This window comes from Stegodyphus dumicola, chromosome 3 (genome assembly GCF_044657685.1).
Source record: "Stegodyphus dumicola isolate Sdum_Otavi_A_Nest chromosome 3, ASM4465768v1".
Taxonomy (NCBI): Eukaryota; Metazoa; Arthropoda; class Arachnida; order Araneae; family Eresidae; genus Stegodyphus; species Stegodyphus dumicola.
Window position 1 is genome coordinate 152505163 of NC_140770.1, and position 27526 is coordinate 152532688.

At 32.3% G+C, this 27526-nt stretch overlaps 1 protein-coding gene across 2 annotated transcripts in view; it reads right to left on the reverse strand.

The window, feature by feature from the left end:
• Positions 1–1994: 1994 nt before the first annotated feature.
• Positions 1995–27526, reverse strand: part of csul (protein arginine N-methyltransferase 5) — a 128784-nt gene continuing 103252 nt past the window's right edge. For both annotated transcript variants that reach the window (XM_085813494.1, XM_085813495.1), the window contains 5 exons: positions 23282–23391; positions 12459–12552; positions 12262–12378; positions 7156–7220; positions 1995–2252 (listed from right to left, as the gene is read on the reverse strand). In XM_085813494.1, the coding sequence (XP_085669620.1) occupies positions 2100–2252; positions 7156–7220; positions 12262–12378; positions 12459–12552; positions 23282–23391 (539 nt within the window). In that variant the 3' untranslated portion in view covers positions 1995–2099. The remainder of the gene's footprint in view (positions 2253–7155; positions 7221–12261; positions 12379–12458; positions 12553–23281; positions 23392–27526) is intronic.

Here is a 27526-nt window from a genome sequence, read left to right on the forward strand (position 1 = left end):
CATTATGTATATGAAAATTAAGCAGCATGTGAATCCTCTATATTCTACTGCTAAGTCTCGTACATTTTTACATAGCTGGAAAGTTCCTGATGGGAAGATGGCGTAGATCCTGTTCCCTGAATTATACCAGAAATGCTGACAGATGTTCAACAGTTCTAGAGGGAACCCTTTTAAGGTACTGAGGCCAAATAATTGATGAATACAATATTTTTGTAGTTATTTACCAGCCGGCTTAACTATTTGTAGTTATTTATATAACTCCAAAAATTATGGCTCAATGAAGTAAATATGCATCATTTTTTCTATATGGACTGCTACGTATCTTTAATAAATATATGAGGCGTATTCGGAAACTAAGTACCGTTTTGAAAAAAAAATAGTAAAACAGTTTTTTCGAATCCAATTTTATTTTTACATGAAAATACATGTCTTAAACTATTTTTCAACATAGTTTCCACCAGTGATCAAACACTTGTCATAGCGGGTGATCAGTTTTTGTATACCATCGTCAAAGAACTTTCCCGCCAGTTTTGATAACCACGACTCCACAGCATTTTTCGTGTCATCGTCAGATCCAAAGCCCTTACCACCAAGCTCGCGCTTCACGTGCAGGAACAAGTGATAGTCGGATGGCGCCAAGTCCGGGCTGTACGGCGGGTGATCGAACTGCTCCCAATGAAACTGTCGAATTACCGATTGAGTGACACCAGCAGTATGGAGCCGAGCATTGTCATGGAGCAACACAATTCCTTTACTGAGCATTCCTCTTTGTTTGTTTTGAATGGCACGCCTTAGTTTTGTTAAAGTCTCACAATATCGTGCCGCATTAATGGTTTCACCTCTGGGAAGAAATTCAGTAAGCAAAATGCCTTTCCTATCCCAGAAGACAGTGCACATGATTTTTTGTGATGCCATTGTCACTTTGAACTTTTGTTTTTTCAGAGAATGAGTGTGTCTCAACTCCATCGATTGTTGTTTCGATTCTGGTGTGAAATGACACACCCAAGTTTCATCACCTGTCACAATTTGGTTTAAAAAGTTTTCTCCCTCATCACTGTACCGCGTGAGAAATGTCAGGGCACTACCAAGTCACTTTGTTTTGTGAACATCAGTGAGCATTTTTGGAACCCATCGGGAACACAGTTTGCGATAATTCAAGCGGTCAGACACAATTTCGAATAAAACAGTACGTGAAATTTGTGGAAATGCCTCTGAAAGAGTTGTCATTGTGAAGCGTCTGTTCTCATGAATTGCTTCATCAACTTTCCTTACCAAATCATCGGTGACAACAGAAGGCCAACCACTCCGAGCCTCGGCGTGGACATTTGTTCGACCTGCATTAAACATTCTTACCCACTTTCTCACCATTCCATCACTTATCGCGTATTCACTGTAAACTTCTGTCACTTGATGATAAATTTTGGCCGGTTTAACATTCCTCGGTTCAAAAATTTAATCACGGCACGAACCTCACAGTCAGCGGGAGAACTAATTGTCTTAAACATTTTGAATGTGCACAGCAAACTGAAAACACAACATAGAGCAACCAGAATGGCGGCAATTGAAAGTCAATGAACAAGAAAGACTAGTGCGCATGCGCGGGACGCCTACCACAGCACTGCAACGGCGCTAGAATGAAACGATACTTAGTTTCCGAATATGCTACGTATACTGTAACTACATTCTTTCTAGATGTTCTGCTTTTTAAGAAAAATAATGTATAAATATAATTTTATCAATTAAATTTGTGTTTAAACTTTTTTATTTCATTTAATTTGTAAAAACAAGAATGAATAAAACAATTATTTATGCATAATATTGTACAAATTAACATTTTGTGCAGCCAATCATTTCTTTCAGGAAAAGATATTTTACACAAAAGTCTAATACTAATTAACTAAACAAAAATCTATGCTGCTTACTAATTCAGTGAGTAAAAATTTCCATTTACTTTTTTTTAAATTGAATGGACAAATTTATGAAAATGCAGCCTATAAAATTAAAAGACTTTTATTAAAGGCTAACTAAAAATGAAAAATTGACAATGATGAATGTTGTTAGTCTATAAAAGCTAGATGGTGATAAATTGTGCTAATTGATTACAGTCCTATAGTATAAGATCTACCACCTGGATTGTGGATTGCACTAATGACTGGCTTTGTAACCATCCACTCATACCATACGTTTCGTGGGGAAACGCACCTCCAAAAATGAACATCTAATTCATCACATGAACGCACATAGATAGGATCCTGAAAAGAAAAATAAAATGAAACATTAAAAACATAGTTATACTTAACACTTTCATGAAAATAAATAACAGAATTTGAATATTTTGAAACAAGAGACAGGGAAGGAAACACCATAACAAAAAAAAAAAAAAAAAAAAAAGGAATAAGCAAACGAAATTAGCATGTACAGATGATGGTATTTACACATTTTTAGAATGGTTTCAGGCTGTTTATTTAATATAAAGTTTTTTATAAACTTTATAAAATATAAAGTTTTTTTTTTTTTTACAGGGTTCGTACACATTTCCTTACATGAAAATTAAGGACTTTTAAGGACCATCAAAGAAAAAATTAAGGACCTATCAGCAAACAAAAAAATGAATAGAATAAAACAATTATCCATACAACCGACTTCATGCTTGTAATTTCACTTTAAGAAACTAACAGAAGTGTGTATTATGCACTACTATTAAATTCAATTTAATACTTACCATAAAACAATTTGGAAAATTAAACTAACTCCCTACAAGTTATGAAATAGATAACATAATTTCTTGAAAAACATGTATAAGTGTATTTTACACTAATAACAGTCACTATTTTAGAGATTTACATGATTATTATTTAACTTATATGATATTTATTTAAACACAGTCAACAACTATTATAATCACAATGTAAGAATAGTTTGCAGATTAAAATAACTGATTTGTAAACATACAATTTATTTCCTTGGTTTTTTTAAAGATACTAGAATAATAAACTGTACAATAAAAGATACAAAACATTTGTGCTTTTTTTAACTCTGAAATCTTTTCAGCTATTTTAACATCTAATTTATTTATGTCTATTTCCTTTTCTTTAACTATTCTTCTAAGTTCATTTGCTTTGATAAACAAATCAATGTTCCTGCTGGTCTCAGTTTCATCTGCTAAAACATCTACTTCTTCATAAATATCTTTAATGTCCCTTTGAAGAAATTTTTTCTTCTGCTTCATATAATCAATTTCTTCCTCAATAATATTTCTTTTCCTCTTTGAATTTTCAGATTTAGTTAAAGATTTTTGTTCTTCTAAATACTGAACTTCTAAATAACGAACTCCACTTCTTGCAGAAGCTGCTGCTGATCTCATTTCTTTATTAATTTCGATATTAAGAACACCTCCAGAAAATTTTATGTAATCAAATACTGTGCATTGAAAAATGTATGATGAGTCACTTAAATTTTCAATTTCAATTGCTTTATTTACAGAGAAGCCCCTTTCCACAGAGGCCTGTTAATGTGACAAGATAAGAATACTTGTCACAGTGAATACTTGAATAGTGAAAATATACATTTTTTACTATATATATATATATATATATATATAATTTATTTCCTAAACAATATTGATTAATTGATTATATTATCTCCTAAGTTTAATTAAAGTAGAATTCTTTTAAAGGAGTGAATCCATACTGGTAAGTTATATTTTGAAAAATGTATATATATATACAGTACAAAGTCCGAGATCCGGACATCCAATATCTGGAATGATCTAAAATCCGGACCTCAAAGCCACCATCAACCAATTTTTTAGGGCTTTTTTGAAGGGAAGGGGTATGCTTTACGCACGCGCATTAGATTTTTTTCCTCATCATAAAAAAACATGTCGGAAATCCCGATTCTTAATCTCAGTTTGGCGCTAAATAAAATATCTCATTATTGAAGAAATAATTATTTTAGCATAAATTGTGATTAGTAACTTGACTCCATAGCTGCGTATCTGCTTGGGATAATCTCAAACCGAAACATTTGTTAATTTTACACCAACTAATATTTTATATCCTTGATGCCGAAATCGCGAATCATTATTTATTGTATTTTGCTTTCATCACCGCATGTTTATCAACGGATGAGAACTTGAGTGATGAATCAAGCAGCGACGCCAAATAACAAAGTATTATCCGATTACAGATTTAAGTTTAATATGCTAAAATGTTGACAAGGGGAGATTTAGCAGAAATTTCTTTCCTTAAGCTAAAAATAGATTTTGTTAATGATACTCATAGGACAAACGATTATATTTAGTGCTATTTGAATTAAGAATAACTAATTTGTTATTCACATAAAGCCAGAACCAGCGCCAGATCTCGTATGGCCGCACCAGGCGGCAGAATTTAGCGAAGTTAAACAGAAGTTTTTCATTGCGATGACAATGCCCAATCATCAATCAATGAACGGAGGGCGAAATCTATAGTATGGTTCTAAATCCAGAAAATACAGCTACCGATAGTGAAGAAAGTAACAGAGAGGTTACTGAACGAGAAAAAATTTTGATTGACAAGTTATTCGGATTTCTCGACACAGCAATTACAGGACTTGAACAATGGAACTTAATAACTAAACAAGAAATTATATGTCTATAGTATTAGTCTAAAGTATTAGCAGAGAAAACAAATCAAACAACTCACATTGAAAGAAATGTTTAATAAAGTAAACATATAAATATTAAGCTCTTTTCTTTTGTAAATTTTGATACCCTCTAAATCATAAATGCTTCATTATTTCATAAATCAAGATTTCATATTTTCAATTTTATAATTTCTACGTGCCATCTTAGTAGATTTAAAATGATCTAATATCCGGAAAAAATCTCAAATCTGGGATCGCCGAAGTCCCGACGAGTCCAGACCTCGGACTTTGTACTGTATAAATATATATATATATATAAATATATATATATATATATATATATATATATATATTTTCAGTTAAACTTCTACCCAATAACTTTAGTAATTCATGAAAGTTAATTTTGTGTTTAGTTAATTCAGGAAATTTAGTTTCGATTAGTTGTTTTCAGCTTTAAAAATATTTAAAAAATTTTAATTAGTTATTTTCAACTAATAATTGTATCGCCATTAGCAAAAATTATGCATTACTATCAACAACATAGGTTTAAACCAAATACTTAATTGTCTATTGAAGCTTCAAAACGTATTTCCGAACTTCACTTTTTCTCGGCTAGTGTTACCAAATTTGCCCTTGGCGACCTAAAATCGAAATGGAGCCAACAGATTTCCCGCGAAATCGATAACAGACCCTCTGCAGAAATAAACTCATAATCCCGATATCCGATACATATAGTATGTGCAAAAGAGAATAAACTCCGTAGAAGGTGATAAAAAATTAATTTATGGCTTAATTGGAACAAACACAGAAATTGAGCTAAGCAAAACCGTGTAAAAACAAATTGAAATGATAAAACGAAACTTAATTTTCATGTGAATTTTCAGCGCTGACTCTCCCATTCTAGAAATTTCAATTTCTTTCAGACAAAGACCACATTTAAGGATTGCCATCCATCAAGATCCAGTCTTTGTAGTGAGCTTGATGAAACAACAGTTTATTGAAAATGCACTTTCCAGGCATCTCGTTCCTATTGGCGTCGGAAGGGTTGTGGCTTTCCAGGTTGGGATTGCTCTAATTTTGGCAAATATTTTCAGAATCCCCCCCCCCCTTTTTTTTTCTCGAGCACCTTCATCATCACTTTCGCCTCTTAAAGAACTTCCGGCTTCACGCTTTCGTCACAATCTGCCTAAACTTATGGATAACACCTGTTTCGAAAGATTGAGTGAATAGCCAATCAGATACCGATACTTTCATTCGGGTAGCTAATTGTTTTTTTTTTTTTTTTTTTTTTTTTTTTTTTATCCTTTGCAACGCAAATCCTCCAATAGATTGGTTAAGAGCCGTGTAATTTTAATTCCATATTCATGAGAAATCGTAATTCACACTTAGAATGGCAATCATTAGAAATGATAAGAAATGTCAAATGAGCAAAATTAAGGACCGTTTATTCATTTTGGCCAAAATTAAGGACTTTTAAGGACCAAAAATCATTTTTGAAAAAATTAAGGACTTTTAAAGACCGTACGAACCCTGTTTTAATGTTCCATCTCATAGCTTTTTTTTCCTCCCTCCCTGCATTAGAATGGCTTTTCGTTAAACTTTTATTTCTCTTCCACTGTTTTCAAGAGTCCAATCTGGGCATTAAGAGCTTTTTTCAAAAGACAAACAACAAACTTTGCAGGAATATGTTGAAAAGGTATATACATATATATATATATATATATATATATGTCAGTCTTCATTTTTCAAGGAAAGCAGTGGTACTTTTTGAAGTATGACCTTGTTGCTTTGTCTTGATGAAGTTTCACTCTTTGAAAGTCACTGAGATAAAGAAATCGGATTTTCTTCTGTAAATATTGGACATACGCCGAGTTAATTTTAACACTTTTCCCATTCTTCTTATTTAAAATTTCTCACTATAAGAGAATACTGTGAAAATCTTAAACCCCTTACTGATAACTTCTTTGCATTGATGGAACCAGGTCTGTATATTTTTTTCTGTTTGTTTTTGATAATAAATAAACTTATTTTTGTTACAGTCATTAAGGTAAACCGATAATTCATCTAGATTTACAGCATACTTCCATTTATTTTGTACTAAATAATTTTCATAAAGGATTCTACAAACTTGTCTGTGTTGAGCCATATGCCTTGTCAAAAGCTGGTGATATTATGCTTTTTTGAGTTGTAAATCTTGCTACAGATTATTTAAGGATTTTGCAAATGATTTCTGCAGATTTTCTCTTTTTACCAATGATTTAACATTAGAGGCACAACTTTTTTCATGTATTTGTTCAGAGTCATTTTTCCACGTAGAAGTAATCATTGACAGTTTTCCCCTTTCCAATTAATAATGTTGTTTATTTTGGACTTTTAGTACCATGCATTTCACAACTTATACAAATAACTAATAAACATACAATACTCAAAATACAAATAATTAATGAATGCATTTTCATAACGAGCAACTGACAGCAATATGAATTGGGAAAATTATATAATGAAAAGAATGAAAAAAATGGACTCTACCTTTAAAGGAAAAAATATCGGAAACCAGCTAAATAATCCAGGTGAATGCGATGTTGGATGAATGCCTAAAAATAAAGAAAAAGTGTTGAAATTATTTTTTACATACTAGTAAAAGGTCACAGGTTGACAAAGCATGCAAGAGCTATTTGCGTTACAGAAGGCAAGCTTCGAGTAAGACTAAGGGAAATGGCTTCATACATGGGGAAAATCACAAAAACTAATCATGCAGCCAGCCTGTTTGTCTGAGACAAATTTCCAGTAATTGGTGTCTTTAACCACTCAACAACTGGTGAGACCTACTAGTAAAAGGTCTCCATTTATTAAACCTGTGGTTTTTTCTTATTAGTTGTTATTGGCGCTTGTCAGATTATGTGGGATCCAAAATTTGCGTAGGAATATGGTGAAGCTGAAGGATAAAAATATAGTTGGCATACTAGCACTAAAAATCTATGGTTTAATAACCAGAATATATCTTAAGAAAGTATAACTAATGTGCAGCAAACTAGAGGACTGTGCAGTGAATTATACCTGAGAAACTGTATTTTAAAGTATTGGTGACAATTCATAAGCTGAATGTGCTAGATATGACCTAACCCAAAGTTTGAGCGAATTACAGAAGCCATAATAGCATACTTTACTGGTTTTACCATTAGAAAATTAGAACTTAACTTAATTGTGAAAAATGTGTTTTAGCTCTTCATATCAATGGAGACAGTAAAATTCACTCATTAATCATGCGAAAGAACAATGGAGGCTTAGCTTTACCATCAAATGATGTTTTATGTGCATGCAAAGTAAATGGATAAAACTTTTTGAAAATGCATAGCATTAAGCAATCAAAAATGGCATTAAATAACCAACTAACTCACTATAATTGTTAGCATCCCTCAGAATTGTAAAGAAGGAATACTGGAAGAAATATTGTTACAAGTTTTTTTATACATGTAAAAAATTTTACTGAAATTATATACAAAATTGTAGCAGAGACAATGCTCTGCTGGGAAAATAAGATTACAGGGCAAGTCTACTTAACATTGAGGTAAATGGCGAGATTTCGCTAAGCCGACAATGGTTTTGGGGAATAATTTTTGTTGCTAAATTTGGCAACTATTTGGCAACATTTTGGACTAGCCCTGTATAACTGTAATTGATCCTTATATATAACTGTAACTGTATCCAGACCTTATATGTGACATTAACCATACATGGCTTCCAATAATTTTGAGAAGTGAAAGGAAAATTTCTCATTGGCCAGGGAAAAACTATACAAGACCAAAGACAGCATCAGTTCTCAGTTGTAAGTTCACAGCTGAATTTGGAGTATTGAGATTTCTGAGACAGCTTCACCTCTTAATGTGCTTTGCATTGCATTGTGTTTAACATTCTTAGTAGTTTGAAGTGTAACTACCAATTGTGCTCTGTGACACTGAGAAGAGCTGTACGAGAGCTTTTGAGGAAGGTTCTAGAATGTAAAGTGTTTCTTTTGTGAAAAATAAATTTTAGTAAGTTATCACTGTATCTGTCTGCATTCAATCCATTATAAACATATATGCACACAATAATATCTTTGCTTTTTTTTATCCTGCTATATACTAGGGCAAGATCTGCCTGAAAACCATATTCTGCAATTAATTTGTGCAACAAGTAAACATTATCTAAGGACTGGAAGTATAAGTTGGTACAAAGAGCTACTGGAAAAGTTTCATTCCCCTATCCCCCCAAAAAACCATATATTTAATAAATTAGTTCTGTTTAAAGCAATTTGTGACTTTACTCTTCAAGTTTTTAATAATACTGAAGAAAAAAGTTTCTAATAAAAGCATTCTTGAATTACTATAGATATTGCCTGATTTTAAATGATAAAAAAAATGACATTTTAGATAATATTTTTACCAAATTTTAATTTATTTCATTTTTTATCTTATTTAAGTAATTAATTTTTTATTTAATTTATTTTGTATGAAACTGAATTTGAAAAGATTTCAGTTAACTTTGTTTTAAGAATAATGTGCATAAATACTGTAACTAATATGATTAAGATCTATGAATATAATTATTATTATATTAATTTCTTAAATTATAACAAAATAATTTTTAATAATATTTTGAGAATTATAGTATGTACTTCAATGTGCATCATAGAGAAGATAACAAAGGAAGCATTTTGCATTATACAACTTTGACAGTTTTCCACTTAAAATTAAAAATCTTCCACTTAAAATTCTAGAATGTGAATTTAAAAAGTTCTGCTTGTTGATAGACATAAATCTATGTCATATTTTTGCTTAATATTTCATAATTCTTATCAGGTTTTAGATGAATATGGATGAAATAATATGAGGTAAGTATTTAAATGCAAAGGGAATGAAAAAAACTCCCTTTATAGAGTTAATTTTTTGTATTTCTAATGAAATTCATATTTCCATTGTAAATCAATACTGCTCACATTTCATGGAATACTTTATTATGTCATTTTTCGAATAAATATAAAAATAATTTTAGAAGTTATAATATGTTATTCGGATATCAGTCTGTTCTTCAGTTTCAATCAATTCTTCAATTTTTATTTCTAATTCTTTACTAGCAGGAAAATTTTCAGAAAAATTATAGTATAACATTTACTGCAATTTTTTATTATTGAAGTATAAGTTATTACTGTAAAACCTGCATACAATTTCAATTTTACTACCAACACTTAAACTTTCCATTTATATTTAAGTAATGCAGAAGAACTAATTGCTTAATTATGTGATCACACCTATCGCTGCTGTTTAAAGACCTTTATTATTATCTTATTCATGCTTATAGAAAACTGCTAATGCTCCTAAAATTTAAATGTCATAAGTTTAATAAGCATGTTAATACAGTGCAAAAAATTTCTCAATTATACAGCGGTGTTTTTCTTAACATGTTTAAAACAGTGAAAAATGTATGTAAATGAGTTACTTGAAATTAGCAATCTGACTAGGTGCATAAAAATGAACAACAAAGGTAAGCTCATTGCAGTGTGAGTCAAGTGGCTTCAACTGGTCCTAATGTGAGGTTTACTGTTACTCCATTACTTCTTACCTCCATGATTTTCATGTTCGAAAAAAACTCCAAATCGACTCAAATTCATTTTATAATACATGATTTAGGTTGCTGAACTATTAATAATATTGATCATTATATAAAATGTATTAATATTTGATTAGATATTCTAAATTTCATGTTCTTTGGCTAATTTCATTTTACAGTAGACTTTTAGATTAGATTTTTATACTGAGAAAATACTTAATATGGAAGGAAAACTTTCAAAGTACTTCTCAATTAACCAAAAATAAAATTAATGATTAATGTATATACACTCCTGTTCAAAAAATAAGCAACAAAGGCAAAACGCGGAATAAAACAAAAACTGTTTAATAGACATACGTGAAATTGATTGAAACGTTTGGTGTGGCATTACTAGACCACATAGCAAACAATAAAGAAAAGATATGCAAAAACACAAGTATTACAACCATCACATCGCAAAAGACCAAATGGTTCAGAAGAATGTGCAATAGAAACATCTTGCTAATAAAGGGTAACAAACCCTCTAGCTAAAATGCATGCTTGACAATGCTGAGGCAAGCTGGCAATAGTGTTACTGACTGCTTGTTGTGGCAGTAGCACCCATTCCTGTAGTTGAAGGATGCATTCCAATGCATGTTGAAGCTCGTGCAGGGCAGCTGGCGGCACACTGTGATTTGCTACCCATCATCCTAACAAGTCCCATTCATGTTCTCGAATAGAACATGGATGGGACTTGTCAAGTTCGGTGATTAAGCAGGCCATGGCAGATGTGAAATAGTTTCACTCTTCAAATAACTTTCCACCACTCAAGCTCTATGCAGGTAAACATTATTGTCTATAAATAATGCACTGATACACACTGCAATGATTAAAGGATGCATAAGAGGGTGTAGAATTTCATTGCGATATCGGATGGCTACGATGGAATCACATAAAGACGGATGTGGCCATTTGTGCTATCCCAACACATACAAGTAAGCCTCTTCCTCTGTAATGGTCTTCTTTGACAATGTTTGGCACCCGAAGTGTGTCCCTGGCTCTCACCATGTCACTGCCCTTCGAGAATCATTTTGGATGTTAAATAGAGATTCATCCATAAACAGTACATGACCCCACTACTCTGCAATCCAAATGCAATGTTCTGGGCCCAATTCAAACATGCTCTGATATGCGATGGGGACAAAGCAACACAAACCACAGTACGTCGGGTGCACAGTCCACCTTCGTGCAGTTGACGCTACACAGTTTGGCTTGATAATGGCTGTCCTGCAGCAGCAAAGAAAGGCAACACCAGCTGTCATGCTGTTAGTGATCTATGGCATCTTGCACACAGCAAGGGGAAGCAATCATCTGCTACTGTGGTAATACTCCGATGTCAGATTACACGGAAACTATCACTGCTTGTATACTGCTCCATGGGTCCATCATGCCCCTTTTTAAGGCATTGTGGTGTGACTGCAAGATTGCATTTTATACTCATTTTGGTTGCTTATTTTCATTTAGGGATGCAATCTCTGCCTCATATGTAAATTGTCTATTTTAATTCTCCTTTTAACATTTGTACTTTTCCTTTTAGCACTTGTTGCTTATCTTTTTAGTATTTTTAGTAGCAGCAGTGGATAAATATGAAAAACAATATAAAACAAAATTAAATACAAATATTAACTAATGAAACATCAGATCAACTAAATTCAATATGAAAAACTCTGCTGAAAATCACTAGTGGTGGGGAATGTATTTAGGACAGTTTAAAGTTTCATTGATTCAATAAATTTCATTTATTAATGGGAAATAATTTTCTTGGTAGTTTTCCTCTAGTAATAGCTAAATATTGAAATCTAGGAGACTGAAAGATTTAATGAAAACCCAGGAGTTTCCCAGTAAAATCAGGACAGTTAGCAACTATGCATCGTCGTATCTCAATCATTAATTAAAAATGACCTTTTTACCGATATTCTTTTTTTCCCCCATACTATTATTTGAACTGGAAATAATATTCCCAAAGATCTTATCTTAACAGTAATGCATAGAATAGTCAATAAAACATACTTAATTTTATGTCCTTATACAGCACAGTATCAAAATATCCAGCAAATCCGTGGACAGCACAGTTATATGGAATTCCAAAAGTTAATTTGCCATATCTAGTATTATCTGGGACTTCAACTAGGAAATTAAAAGACAAAATTATAATCATATTTATCATTGTGTATATATAAGCTTTTTCTAAAATAACATATACATACCTCTGTTTGGATGGATAAATGTAAACAATGGCTGAGGACTAGAGAGTGGTGTGTGATTATGTAGATGAACAACATAAGGCATTTCAAAGAAAGCCTGCAAATACAAATGTTTAAATTATTGTTTCTAAATACTATAAACATTTTTTTAAGCATTAGAGATAACAAAAACATCAAATAGGAGAAAGATATTATTATCTCTAAAGACTTGTTTTTATCATATACCTCTTCTCTACAAAAATTAAAATACAATAAAAGCTCGACTATCCTAAAAGCTCAGGAAATGCCAAATTCTGGATAACTGAGCACATAAAAAAATGGAGTTTACATTAGAAAAGCCGAATTAATGGAAAAAATTTCCATTCTAATATTATACAAACTATCATCTTATTTGTTACCAGCTTTAATATCAAATCCCTACATTTAAATTATATAAGATTTTCTTGGGAAAAGGAATCATTTCACACATAAAAAGCATTGTATTTTGTAAGCCTTAAACATGAGAAGAAAGAAATTTATTTAACAATATTTTTTAATAAATAGCAGCATACATACACTGGTTATCATAAATTAAGGAAAAATAACAAAAATAGCGATAACTCCCTCAAAAATAAGCCAAACCGTGTAAAATTTGAATATGTTGCCATCTAAGAGTAGCTGAGTAAAACTGCGATATGCAAATTAGTGGCGCTGCTTTTGAAATACGTCATCTGTGAGGAACATAAAAGTCCATGTTTGAGAGCAAGCCCACATATTTCACTGTGGCAGTGACATCAGAAATTCGAGATAGCCAATTCATAACAATGACCTCCAGGCATCATTTGCCTGCAGAACTGCGATGGAGAGCCATTGGGAGACTAGAGGCAGGACAAAGTCAAACAGAAGTGGCCAAATTGCTAAATGGTACTCCTTCTGTGGTTCATAGACTTTGGAGGCAATTTCAAACCACAGACTCGGCATCTAGGAGGTTCAGCCAAGGACGGCCAACTGCGACGAGGAGTGCCGATGACCGATATTTGACATTACGTGCCCACAGGAATAGAACTCTTCCGACTCTTCTTAGATCCTCCCTTGCTGCAGCCACCGGAAGGTTCGTGTCAACGTCAACTGTGCGTAGAAGGCTTCACGAAGGTGGTCTGTATGCGAGGCGACCAGCCATTTGTGTGCCGCTCACGTTGCGCCATAGGAGGGACCGTTTTCAGTAGGCACGACATGTCCACTGGACGCCTGGTCAATGGAGGGCGGTTCTTTTTACGGATGAGCCCAGGTTTAGTCTAGAAAGCAATAGAAGGCGTTATTTGATATGGAGGGAACCTAGAACCCGTTATCATCCGTCAAACATTCGCGAAAGAGATGCATACAGAAGGGGCAGCGTCTGTATTTGGGGTGGCATCTCTTTGGGTGGATGCACAGACCTCCATGTCTTTCCAAGGGGAACCGTGAATGCTCAGATTTATAGCAATGAAATCCTTGATGTTTATATGCACCCATATGCTGGGGCAATAGATGATGCTTTCCTGTTACAGGAAGACAACGCAAGACCACACAGGGCTCGCATCGTAGATGATTATCTTCAACAGGAAACAATTATGTGCATGGAGTGGCCAGCTCGACCCCCGGACTTGAATACTATCAAGCATGTTTGGGATGTTTCAGGAAGACGTCTAGCTACTCTCAATCTGCCCCCTCAAGCCCTTGTCGTGCTTGCAACTGCTTTGCAAGACCAATGGCTCTTGCTTCCTATGGAACTGATAGACCGCATAATTGAAAGCATCACACATCACTGTATTGCTTCTAGAGGCGATCATATTCCATATTGAAGGTACTTTTTCTATAGCAAACTGACACCTTCGATTTGTTCATTTTATACATGTTCTAATTTCTATACTACCATATTTGACTGGTAATTTTTTTATGTTATTTGATACCTTACTATGTGTTGTATATTGTGGATAAGTTTCAATAAATTCTACATGTAACTTTTTCAGTAATCGTGATTTTGGGGATTTTTCCTTAATTTATGATAATCAGTGTAAGTAAAAAATATGTGCATTAAAATTTGTGGTGGTATGTCATCATCACTGTTAGAATTAGTTTCACAAGTATGCCAGAGAAAATTCCCTGAAATTTGAAAGCATTATTAACTAATAATAAATAAATTTAGAAGGAAGAAGGTACATAAAATGAGACAAATGACATTAAAATAAAGTTAATTACTTAAAGATTAAAAACTGAATTATTATAATCAATGATACTTTGGCAAATATAATTATATTAAATGGTTAGCCAGATGACTGATCACTACTTTTTTATTTTATTGCAAAATGACAAATAAGGCATTTATTAAAAAGGTTTAAAAGATTTTGTGTTTAAAGCGTAGTATACGGTTTGGCCTTCATACGATTTTGAAAATTGTCGCCAACATCAAAATGACATGTTTACTGCTTATTGTAAACGTCCGGTTTATTGCTCATCGTGATGCCGCCAAATCCCATGTATACTGTATACTAAAATTAAACTGATTTTGTTTTATACTAGAATGGGAAGGTACTTTCTTTCATTCAACATGCACTGCACATGCACATTTGAATCTCTTGATTCTCAAGGTTACTGGAAACCAAAGTTGCTGGAAACTTGCTTTGCCTTTCTAAAAGACAATGTGATTGAAGCTGTGAAAACTGTCTCAACACTAGCTGCCCAAATGATGCTCACACGATAATACATAAATTCGCCAAGAAAGTGATCGCTCCCAAAGATGGCATAAAAATTGTTTTTTCTTGGGATCATCGTATGAAATTCCCACACTTTTTTTAGTCAATTTTTGAATTCCCCAATTTTTTCCATTTATCAGGTAATGTTGCAACCCCACATACATTAACACTTTTTGAATGAAAAGCAATTGATAACTGTAGGCTTAAGAAAAACCAAAGAAAGTATTGGTCAAGTTTGTAATCATGAATTAGCAGATAAATTAAAATCAGAAAGAGTAATCTTAGCTGTCTAGAAACTCAGTTTTGAAATTTGACTGAATCATTGGTATAACTATTTTTTTTTAATTAATTTATTGCATGCTTAACTCATAACATGCCCAAAATGCCAAGTGAAAATACTTAAGCCTAACAGATAATTTATTAAAATAGTTAGATGTTTTTGTTAAGCCAAGGTAAAACTACATTTAAACTGAAAGTTTCCGAAATAGCATTATGCAATTTAATTAAGCAAGGAATTATAATTAATGAAGAACTAATAAAATGCTAATGTCTCAAAAGGAAGTGCAAAACAAGACAGAAAATCAAGTGATGTGGAAACTGCATTTCTACGAGGGTCATACTGCCTAAGAAGTAAATAAGTTTAAGTAAGTTCCTAAGTAAGCTCTACTGCCTAAGAAAACAAAACAGGAGCAAAATTTTACAATAACTTTATTTATATCTTAAAGTTCCATTCAAAATCAACTTTTCAACGTTATTACCTCTGTTATTTAAGCATTTGTCGAGGCGTGGTACAAGTTTTTTGATGCTTTCTGCAAACAAATCCCATCCAATGTCCGATAACCATTGTTGGGCAGCAGCTTTGGCATTCGAATGGTACAGTCGCTTTGAAAATTCTTGCTCCATGGGACCAAACATATGGAAGTCAGGAGGTGAAAGGTCTGGGCTATGAGGAGGGTGATTCCATACTTCCCACCTAAACTTTTTCAAAATTTCGCACGTTTATTTTGCTGCATGCAGTCTTGTATTGTCATGCAGGAGCACAATGCCTTTCGACAGTTTACATGGCCGTCAAATTTTAAGTGATTTCCGCAATCGCTTTAGTATTTCACAATACGAATATTAGTTGTGGACCTTCGGCATGAACTCTGTATGGACCACACCTTCTCTGTCGAAAAACAGCGTCATCATCACCTTTCCTGCAGACAGAACAGTTCAACACTATGTTCGTGTCAGGGAACTGTAATGTTTCCACTCGAGCAAGCTGTGCTTCGTTTCAGGTAAAAAATAGTAAATCCAAGTTTCATATCCAGTCACAATTTTGTCCCAAAATTAATTTCCTTCCATTTGGTAATGTTGCGGAAATGCAAATGCACTTTCAAAACGCTTACCTTTATGTTCCTCCGTCAATAGATGTGGCACTCATCGAGCGCAAACTTTACAAAATTGAAGGTGATCGGCAATAATTTTATGCACACTTCCATGAGAAATATCCAATTCATTTGAGATTTCGTCTATCGTTACACATCTGTTTGCAAGAATGCATTCATTCACGGTTTCCGAATTTGTTGCAGTTGATGGTCTTCCCTTGTGCTCAGCATTGTCAATATCTGTACATCCATTCTCAAACATGTTGCACCATTTCGCGATAGCTTGATGTGACATTGCATTTTCAGCATACATTTCATGCAACTGCCCATAAATTTCAGTGCAGTCGCACCTTTTTGTCCACAAAACACAAATCGCTGTATGCATTTCCAATTTGGATGCTAACTGCAGGTGTCAAGACATGTTTGCGACTGATTATTAGAAAAACTGAACTTGCCTTGGGAAAGCCGCTATGTCACGCGATAAAGGTACATGTCTGAAGTGTTGCCACATAGTGTCCTCCAAATAGTCTTAGACGGAACATATTTATGCAGTAATGCAATAAACATTGACTGACCTACGTAGAATGATTTCCCATTATAAAACTAAATGGTATTTCTATTTTTATAGCTTACTTCACTAGTTTGCTAAATGCTAAGACAGAATATTGTATCAACTGACAGATAGTTCACAGCTTCGATAAAGAAAAATCCAGTGTTGTTCATTGTGAAACTACATTGACTGCACAGAAAGTACATGGTGAGAAGGAAGAGGCAGATCATAATGCAGCTGAAAACCAGATAAAAGATGTTTTACTTGGCCTGCTAAAATGAATACAAGCCACACAAAATTTATAATACAAACAAAACTAGACTGTGTTACAGAACATTATCAGGACACACATTAATATTTGAATGGCCCAAGATGAGGCTTTAATAAGGTAAATAAGAAAATTAAGTCTCTGAGGGCACATGAATCTGATGAACTATAGCAGGTGAATGTCTGAGAACAGTCAAGAAAGTGATGTAAAGGAGAGGAATATGTTACCATTCGTCGTCTCCTGTACTAAAGGGTACTACTCAGATGCAAAGTGATGAAAAGCAATAGCCAAAATACACAAGAAAGTATGTAAAAGTCTGCAATTCAAGATAGATAATAAAATTATGATCTCTAAACATGTGGGTAGCAAGTGGAATGACAAAATTATCTTCTGATGTGATTTGGTAATTAAGGACATCTGAAAAATTTGCAACATCACAGCTAAATATAGTGTTAAAGAAACACTCATTAAGTTTTAAAATGTGGTCGACTACAGAGCCGATATTCAAATCAGTTTCTAATCAGCATTTACAGTTCTCCTAAGAATCTTAATTGACTACATGAAGTTTATGGAAGTCTCTTTTTGAGACTGAGGTCCAAACAGGAGATGTGTAGTATAGAATTTGCCTTATAACGGATATGTAAATGCTTTTTTTCTTGTTAAGAGACAGTCCAGAGTAGATTTTGGAGGATTCAGAAAGCTGATTGGCACAGGATTTCCTTATGACAAGTCCACCAGAAACCCTCAGATTATTTACATTATTTATAAATGTTTTCCCAAATAAGACGGAATGAATTACTGTGTTATTAGCATGTAATATAGGTCCAACAAATAAGAAGACAACACTGGTTATTGACAAAAGCAGAAAACCTCGATGTTTGAAAGGAGACAAGACTTTACTTCTAAGTTCCCATAAAACAAGAACTCATGGATGACAATTAACATTTTTACTGATTTTCTTTTGAAATGGAACAACGAGCTGAAATTTTAAAAAAAAAAATTTAATTTTCCTATTTAAATAACTGAGCTGCACACACACACCTCTGATCTCTTTTTGAAAAACATTAGTGCTTTTCCCTGAAAATACAGCTTCTACCATTCAGCCTTTAGGCCAGGATATTATAAGTTTTTAAATGTCAAAAGATATTCAGAAGATTAGGCAGCAGAAATAAGTTTTGTGAAAATGCACTTTGACAGAGAGAAAAAAAAAGTCGATATCTATACTAGAGGTCAGTATATTATAATCATTCAGGGGGTTAATCTCTTAAAATCAGTAAAAAAACTGTTTTTGGAAATGTGGCTTTAATGTAGAAGATGCCTTAAAGTAATTGAAAGCTAAAGCTAATGCTTGAGATGTCAGTAAGGGAAGTTAAGATGATTCATTTTTATAATATGTGCCAACTCGCAAAAATATTGAGGTAATGTGTGTAAAAAGTGAAAGTATCAAAATAATTGCAGAAACTTACAGTGAAGGGAAAAAATACATATAGAAAAAAGTAATGATACAGAAATCAGTAATGATATGCCAACATCAATCAAATCTAGAAAAACACTGTAAATTCTAAGATATCTTGACTGAAGTGCTGATCAGAAAAAACTAGCAGCAGTTTTATAAAACAGACAGAAATGATAAAACTTCATGAAGAATGCAATTATAAAAACCTTTTTAAATTAAAAAATTTATTTTAAAATTGCATAAATAGCTTAATTTTATTATACATAAGCAAAAATTCTCTTCTTATCGGCTTTCTGACCTACTGCCAGTGGTGAACTGCTTGCAAGCAAATGCTCTTTGAAAAATAATTATATATATTTAAATTATTACCATTTTAAATCATTCAGTAAAAAAAATAACATGGAACTAGAGCAAGTAATAAATAGCAAAATAAATTATTTTCTACAATGGATGCTACAAAGTTAAACGATAATATTAACAATTTCTTTCTAGTTGCAAATTTCACCAAAAACATCATTACTTGATTACATACTTGTAAGCACAAATTCTTGATGAAACTTATTAATTTTATTAAATGCGATTTAAAGGTCACAATATAATCAAAGACCTCATTTTTGATTTTTTGCAAATTTAAATTCTCTACCACTAACAAGCTCATTAAATATTACTGTAAAATCAACTTCCTGCATCCGAACTATGACAACATTCAGTTCAGCAATATTTTCAGAAAATGTCAACAACAATTTCCTACAGCTAAAGCACAAGTCACACCAGCTTTCAAGTATCAAACCTCTTAGCAAATTACTAATTAACCACCATGATCTAGCTTCTACTACCCATTGATACTGCAAAGAACCTCAATATAAAGAATACGTACATGTGTATATCATAAACATATTATTATTGACAATTTAACAATAGTTGAAAACCAACATTTAAGAAATTTAATGAAAAAAGGGCAAAATTTAGACCAATATTGAATACTGACAAAAATCATAGTTTTACATGTTTCGAAAAAATCTCAATGAAGTCATGGCTAAAACTATTTGCAAATTAAATTCTGCCTTTATGGCTTTGAAAGTTCAAGTACTTGCAGAAATGAAGCAAAAAATTCACCGAATTGAATTTAACAGCAATTTACCATGAAATTTTCTCAATCCTGTCATGCAAAATTTGAAAGGAAAATTCTTAATCACCAAAATTGACAAAACTGGTAATAATTTCAGCATTATTTGAATATTTTTTTATGTCTTATTGAAACCAAACTGAATAATGTCATTGCTTACAAACATACCAAAACACAAGAATATATCATAGAAAAAAAACTTAAAGCATTTCATAAAAAGCTACAAATAAAACAACCATCTAACTACAATAGATTAGAAAATCTTTATGTTCTTAAATTCCATAAATCACGGTTCCAATTTAGATATATTGCAAATGGTACAAATAATGATAAAAAGAATATACATTACATCTTTGCAAATAAACTTTAAAAAAATCTGTAATTTAATTCATCAACTAGTTAATAAGCAACACAACTATTGTTAGATTATTTATAATAACGATCCAGTTATTAATTAAATTTAAAAGTTTAAAAATACAGAATATTAACTGCTATGACTTCAAAAACATTTATACTTCTCTACCATTGGACAAAATTTTTACTCTTTTAATGCAACTACCACAACTTTTTTCTGACATGCTAAGCGTCCTCTGAATTGACAAATGGAAAACATACCTGCAATGTGCATTATTTAATAACTACATTAATTTCAATAATAAGATCTTTCAGCAGGTGAGAGGTATCCCAATGGGAACGAACAGTTTTACACAGATCTATAGTCAATTTCTTTTTGCTAATGAATATAAATTTCAACTAGGTTTGAATAATAATGAATTAAAAGTTATTTGCAAATACTTTTAGTAGATCGATGATATTATAACTTTCACAATGATTCTGCTAATGAACAATTCAAAATGTACCCAGATGGTTTAACACTTCATAAAACTGATAGGAATCGGTATATTATTGAATACCTTGACCTGCAAATTCTCACCCACGGCAAAATTAAATTATAGGATAAAAGGAGGTATTTCCAATTTGAGACTATCAAACTAATTAATTGGAACTCTAATATTTCTAAAAAAGTAATAAATAACACTTTTTATAGCCAAAATTAGACTAACAAATATATGTACTGACAATAATAAAGTTAATTAATGTACACGTAAATAATCAGGTCCCAGCACAATTTATTAATTTTTTATATTTTTTTGACTTTTTATGGTATGATAGCATTACCTTAAAACTTAACTGGAGGGTAATGAGAGATTTTGAAGAGTTAATGGATTAATTCTCGTAAATATGTATATTTCTCTTAATTAATACTGGATTCTTTCCTTTTATGAAGGGCCAGCTCGTTTCTTACGTCTCAATTATAGCTCGAATTGAGTGAAGATTTTTATCTTTTCTTAAATTTTCCTTTCCTTTGGCCAGTATTTAGTTAGTTTTAATTTAACTTTAGATTAACTTCAGTGATAAAACATTTTAATGAACTTAATGAATTTAGTTAAATTCATTAAAATGTTTTATTAATTTTTCAATTTTTTAATCATTTTTAATTTCTTTTGTACTTTTATTCAAAATTTGAAAACATTTATGTCATTTCTCACACATTAATTACATTTCTACAATCCTATAGCAGTTAGCGGCTACATTTATTCTTTCTCATTTTTCACACAGAACATCCATTTTACATTACTTCAGAGTTAGCAGCTACATCTTTACAATACCTAACACAGTTAGCAGCTTTACAGTACTCAACTTTACATAGTGTCAACACCCTCTGTTTACACAGTTAGCAACTACAAACTACTTAACCTTACATTGTTTAGCAACTGCTACACAACTCTCACGCATACAGAAATATGTGGTTGCATGGTACATTAAATTGAAACTTGCTATTTATTTGCCTTTTTTGTGTTATTTTTATAGATTGTATGTATTTTATATTATTATTTTCCACTTTTATGATGCTTAGATTAGTATTTTTAGTTTATTTTGGTTTGCATGCATTATTCGTGTCCGGAAAAGTACTTATATAGGTAAGGGTTTCTAAATTACTTTGGATTTGTACTATTTATTACACTGTCTATGTACTTTTAATTAATAACTTGTACTATTTATTACACTGGTTATGTACTTTTAATAAATAATTTGTACTCTTTATTACTTTTGGATTGTACATTTGGATGTGGATTTGTACTATTTATTACACTAGCTATGTACTTTTAATTAATAATTTTGTTTCCTATAATGGATTTGCTTTCTAAAATTCTTGAAATTCGCTTACTACTAAATTTCTCATTTAAACATTTCAGTACTTTTGGTTTGTGTAATTCTTTACCCATGCCTGAACTTTCTACAAGCCTCTTTAATGGAGCCATTCAATCTGTGAAGCAATCAGGCACATGTTATACAACTGCATCTCTAATATATCATTCTTCATCTACTGATGAATACGCTGAAATTTTAATTTATTTGTTCATTTGTTTAACCAAATACGGAAAAACATATGAGAGCTATTAATTTCTGGTGGCAGCTAGAACTGCTGATACCACTTTCGGTAATCAAAAATCGGATAATGTTTACCAGCCTATTCAGTACAGAAGTTAGTGGCACTGTTCGAAATATTATTGGACAGAGGTTCAAATTTCTATTGAAGGCTTGTATGTTAGTTCTGTTAAGCTGTGGAGCTGAAATAAAAATCTGTTGAACTGCAAATCCCCTCGAAAAGTTGATGGCAGAAGAGGAGGGATACGAAATCCTCATATTCTGTCTCCTGTAGATTCTTGTGCAGAAATGGAACTGGATAAAGTCATCTAAAAGTGGCCAAGGCATACACCAATGACAGGTGCCCCCCCCCTTTTTTTTTTTGGCTATGTTGATGAAGATCTGATCTAGACCAGTGTTTCTCAACTGCCGGTCCGTGGACCGACACTGGTCTGCAAGAAACATTTGCCGATCCGCGAAATATCCAGCTATCTGTCCAAAATTCAAAGTGTCATATTACAACAGCACCTACATTATAATAATAATAGTTTACTAGTTTAGATAATAATATGATCGATGATGATTTATTTATGTGAAAAAATTTTGCCAATGGGTCGAATTATTAAACTTGTCCGTGAGAATGTACCGAAATATTTTACCAGTCTTAGACTACAATCAAGTTTAGAAAGATAAGTAATAATAATTACAACAGATAATTTGTCAGCCATCCCTTCTATGCATATTTATATGTGGTATGTCACCTTGAATATTGTTTGTTTACGTCATATACTCCATTAGGCTTATGAATTTACAATCATATTTCCCATTAGGTCAACTCTGAGCATCAGCTACATGATTTTGAAAAAAATCACTGTTAATTTTTTACTGTATCTTATACAAACATAAAAGAATACTTACTAAAGGATGTTTGTCCTTTTCTCGCATTTGTGCAATTTCACTGTAAAGTTTTGGCGCACTAACAGGAACAACATAATTTGTATAACTAACAGGAATACTAATGCCATCATCTATTGAAAAGAACAAAAATTGTGTATCATTGTGTAACTCGATGATAATATTAAAAAATACAAAAATTGTGTAACTAGGTAATAATATTAAAAAGAACTATAGTTTAAACTTTTAGCACTATCACACAGAATCATGTCTTCCAAATTTTGGGGACTGATTTGTTTTCTGAACAAAAACTAATGGCAATGGTTTCTAATATACATCAGTTTGCTTCCCTTAAACTATAATTTGCCTACAAAGGGGGGAGGAAATTTGAATAGAATTCTCTGCTTGATTTAATGCAGATGATATCCACTATTATGGATTCAATGTTTGAACAGTGTAAAAAAACAAAAAGTTTAAAAGCTGTCTTTGCATAATGATGATTGTCACTGGTATTTGCAGGCTAATTTTTATTCCCTTAAAAAAATAACGAAAAAAAAAAAAAAACACCTTAGAGGGTACCACTGTTCACAGCACTTTAAGAAAACTATAATGAAAAGAAAGTTCCAAGATTTAACTTCTAACAAAGCAATCCAGAAACTCTATGAATGTGTCAAGAGATGTATAGTATTAGAAAGAAAGTATGCAAAAGGCTAAGTAGCATTGTTTTCCATTTTAGATTTCATTCTTTCATGTATTAGTCCTGATATGACCATTAATCAGTACTGAAGTTAATATATCAAAATTTGAAGCATAAATTATATTCTTTGAAAATAGTGCCCTACACAGAATTTTCTCTATACAATTAATTATACCAGAGTTTTAACTGCCACAAAAATAGTATAATTCTAATACTAAATAACCACACTAATGAGCCTTGTTTAAGTTAGAAATGATGAGAATATATATACTTTTAAATATTTATGGCCTTTCTAGTAGTAATGCCTATACACTTCCTCCCTCTTTCTTTTTTGAAATATCTCTTGGAAACAAGGCCAAATCTAAAATGCTAACAGAATTACTTGGCATCTACACAAAGAAAATATTCTTAGTGCTGATCAATATGGTTTCATTGCTCAAAAATGTGCTGAGGATGCACTTCTGCGTCTTAGCAACATTGCACAGAGGGGCAAGACGAGAGGTTTGTACACTATTTTAATTTTTTTTATATTGAAGGAGCTTTCGATAATGCATGGTGGCCTGCTATTCTTAGTTTACTAAAAGAAATGAAAATACCTCATAATGTGTTTAATGTTGTTTCTGATTTGCTGAAAGACAGGACGGTTGAGCTTTTTTTAGGTGGCACCTCAAGTGTTCATCGATCTCAGTGAGGATGTCCACAAGGCTATGTTTCCGGTTATTATGAATGATAAGCTTTGAATTATTATTCTGAATGATCTCTTACAGAAACTTTCTGATCTCTTCAATTGTGAAGTCATTGCCTTTGCAGATGATTTGTTGATTTGTATTCAAGGAAAAGAAATGCAAAAAGCTTTTTGTCTCGCCCAAGATGTTTTAGATTTCATTTATCATTGGTCAATAGATTTTAAGTTAAACTTTAACCATGCAAAATCCAAGACCATGTTTATTGATAGAAAATATACTACTTATGAAGGATATCGATTGCTTTTAAATGACAATCCCCTTGAGAGGGTGAATGAAATTAAATATTTAGGTGTTTTGTTGGACAGCAAATTTAACTAAATGTGAGGGACTTCAGCGTGGGCTGAATCGAATTGCATGTAATAGTTTTGGTGTTAAATCGAATGTTAGTGCAATTATTTATAAACAAGGCATTGTACCCTTTATTTCATATGGATGTAGAGCTTGGGGATTGTCTTATAAAAAGAAAATTAACTCTAAACGCCTGCTTCGAGTTCAAAGACGAATTTTGCTGCAAGTTATAAGGGGTTACCAAACTATTAGTTACAATGCTGTTTTCTCTCTTGCCGGATTTCCACCCCTGGATTTGTTTATTCTGACCTTTATAGATTACAAGAATAGTCTTGCAAATTACTCCAATTCTCATTTTGATCGTTTATTGCCTTTGTCTGTTCTACCACATCCTTCTGTAAGACAACCAGTACAGATTCTGGATAGTATGGACACTGATGTAAATTCATTCTCATTTGTGTTGTATACGGATGGTAGCAGGATTGATGATAAAGTTGGTTTTGCTTATGTTATTTTTGAAGATGATATTGAAATTGAGTGTCACCAATTTTGCATTAAAAATGAATGTACTGTATATATTTCTGATCTTCTGTGTATTAATTTTGCAATCAAGTGGATAATTAGCCAGGATCAGGGTTTATAGCCACATTTTAGTTAAAAAAATAAGCACCTATAAGCACTTTTCAAGCACATTTTAAGAAAAAAATAAGCACCTGTATAATTACATTATACACAACTGCATAACCTTAAAAATTAGACTTGTAATTTAAAATATGAAAAATGCAGTATTTATTAAGAGACAATAAGCATTACTTCAACTATGGAAAATAATTAATTTTTTTTTTTTTTTAATTTTAAATAAAATTTCAATTTACAGAACTAGTTTACAATGAGAGAAAAAAAAAACTATGCAGAACTAAACTATATCACAAGATTTAATGATGAAATTTCAGTTCAAAATAGAGAAAATAAATAATAATAAGGCATATTTATTGTATTCGCTTGGAACCTAATAATAAACACAATTTATTTTTCTACTCATATTGATATTTAAATAATTTAAATCTAAATTCTGAACATTTTCTAAATTTTCATTGTATATCAGTTTTCCCTTAACAGATATTGCAAGCAAAGTAATTTAAGTAAAAATGAGGAACATTTCTGAAATCAGAAGACAGAAATTTGCTTCATGCAGTCATCCTTTAACAGTAAAAGCTTAACTAACATGCATACTTGGAAATTCGCGAATATTCGTACAGTCGATCGTAACTTGAAAAAGAGGAGCGGAGGGGGGGGGGGGTGTAGACAGTAGCAGCTCTTTAGATTTTTCCGCTAAATAAATGCTTTTGACATTTCGATATGTGCATCATATAAAAATTAATTAATGGAACTGAAAAATATTCTGCTTAGAAAGCACAGTAAAACTCTTTTAAGTGTTCATAAACAAATCTCGGACAGAACATCAAAATTAATTATCTCTGCAAAATATCACAAATGTTATTGCGCAATATGTGTGCGGTAATTCTCCCCTACGTGATATTACGCAATCGGAATCAACAGCTGTCGGTATTGGAAAAATAAATAACTGGGGTGTTTTTCATTCTAATTTTCAACAGGCGGCATTAAATTTCCGGAATAGAATCATTCTTCGCTTGGGTTGGTAGATCGCAGCACTTTTAGTCCTATTCAATCCAGATTGGAAAATAACAAAAAAAAAATGGCCGTTGCTTGTTTTGCAGCGAACTGTAACAGTTTCAATATTCAAGATTTTGCGGAGAAAGGGGAGAACCTCCCAATCTTCGTACTGTATAATGTATTGGCCAAAAAAATGAAATTACTTTGACTATTCGATTACTTTCCCTTTATTTAAGCCATTCCGAATATTATTCCTTAGAAAGCCAATTTGTGTCAAAACACAACCATTTTTGGAAGTTTACTATACTTCAGCAGTTACTGCAACTATGTTATTATAAACATTCATACATATGCTCATAATATAAGCATAATGATCATAATAAACACAAATATGAACTGACCAAGCAGAACGAGAATGCAAATTATTAAGATTTGATAGAAATTAAAACGTGTGTAGTATTCGGGTGGAAGTAAAAGAATGCCGAATGTACCGGAAATTTCTACTGCTTGAGCAATTCTTTGACCAATAGAATGACGGGCACCTGTCTGTACTCTTCGTGAACACCAAAGGTTATGTTAATGCAGAGAAAGGGGGAAATGCTATTTCCGGGCCGGAAGTATGATTCACCATCTGACATTTCACATTAGGAAGAAAAGTTGTTTATTTAGTTTCGGCTTTGGTACGGGGAAAAATAGCCCGTTCATTAAAAAAAAGCACTAAAAGCAAAAAATAAGCACTAAAAACAAAAAATAAGGGCTTAAAAGAAAAAGTAAGCACCTATAAGGGCCTTTGTATTTTATTTTCAAATATAAGGACTTATAAAGACCGCTACGAACCCTGCAGGATGGATGTGGTTCCAGCTACTTAATCTGTACGGATTCACTCTCTTCCCTGGAATCTCT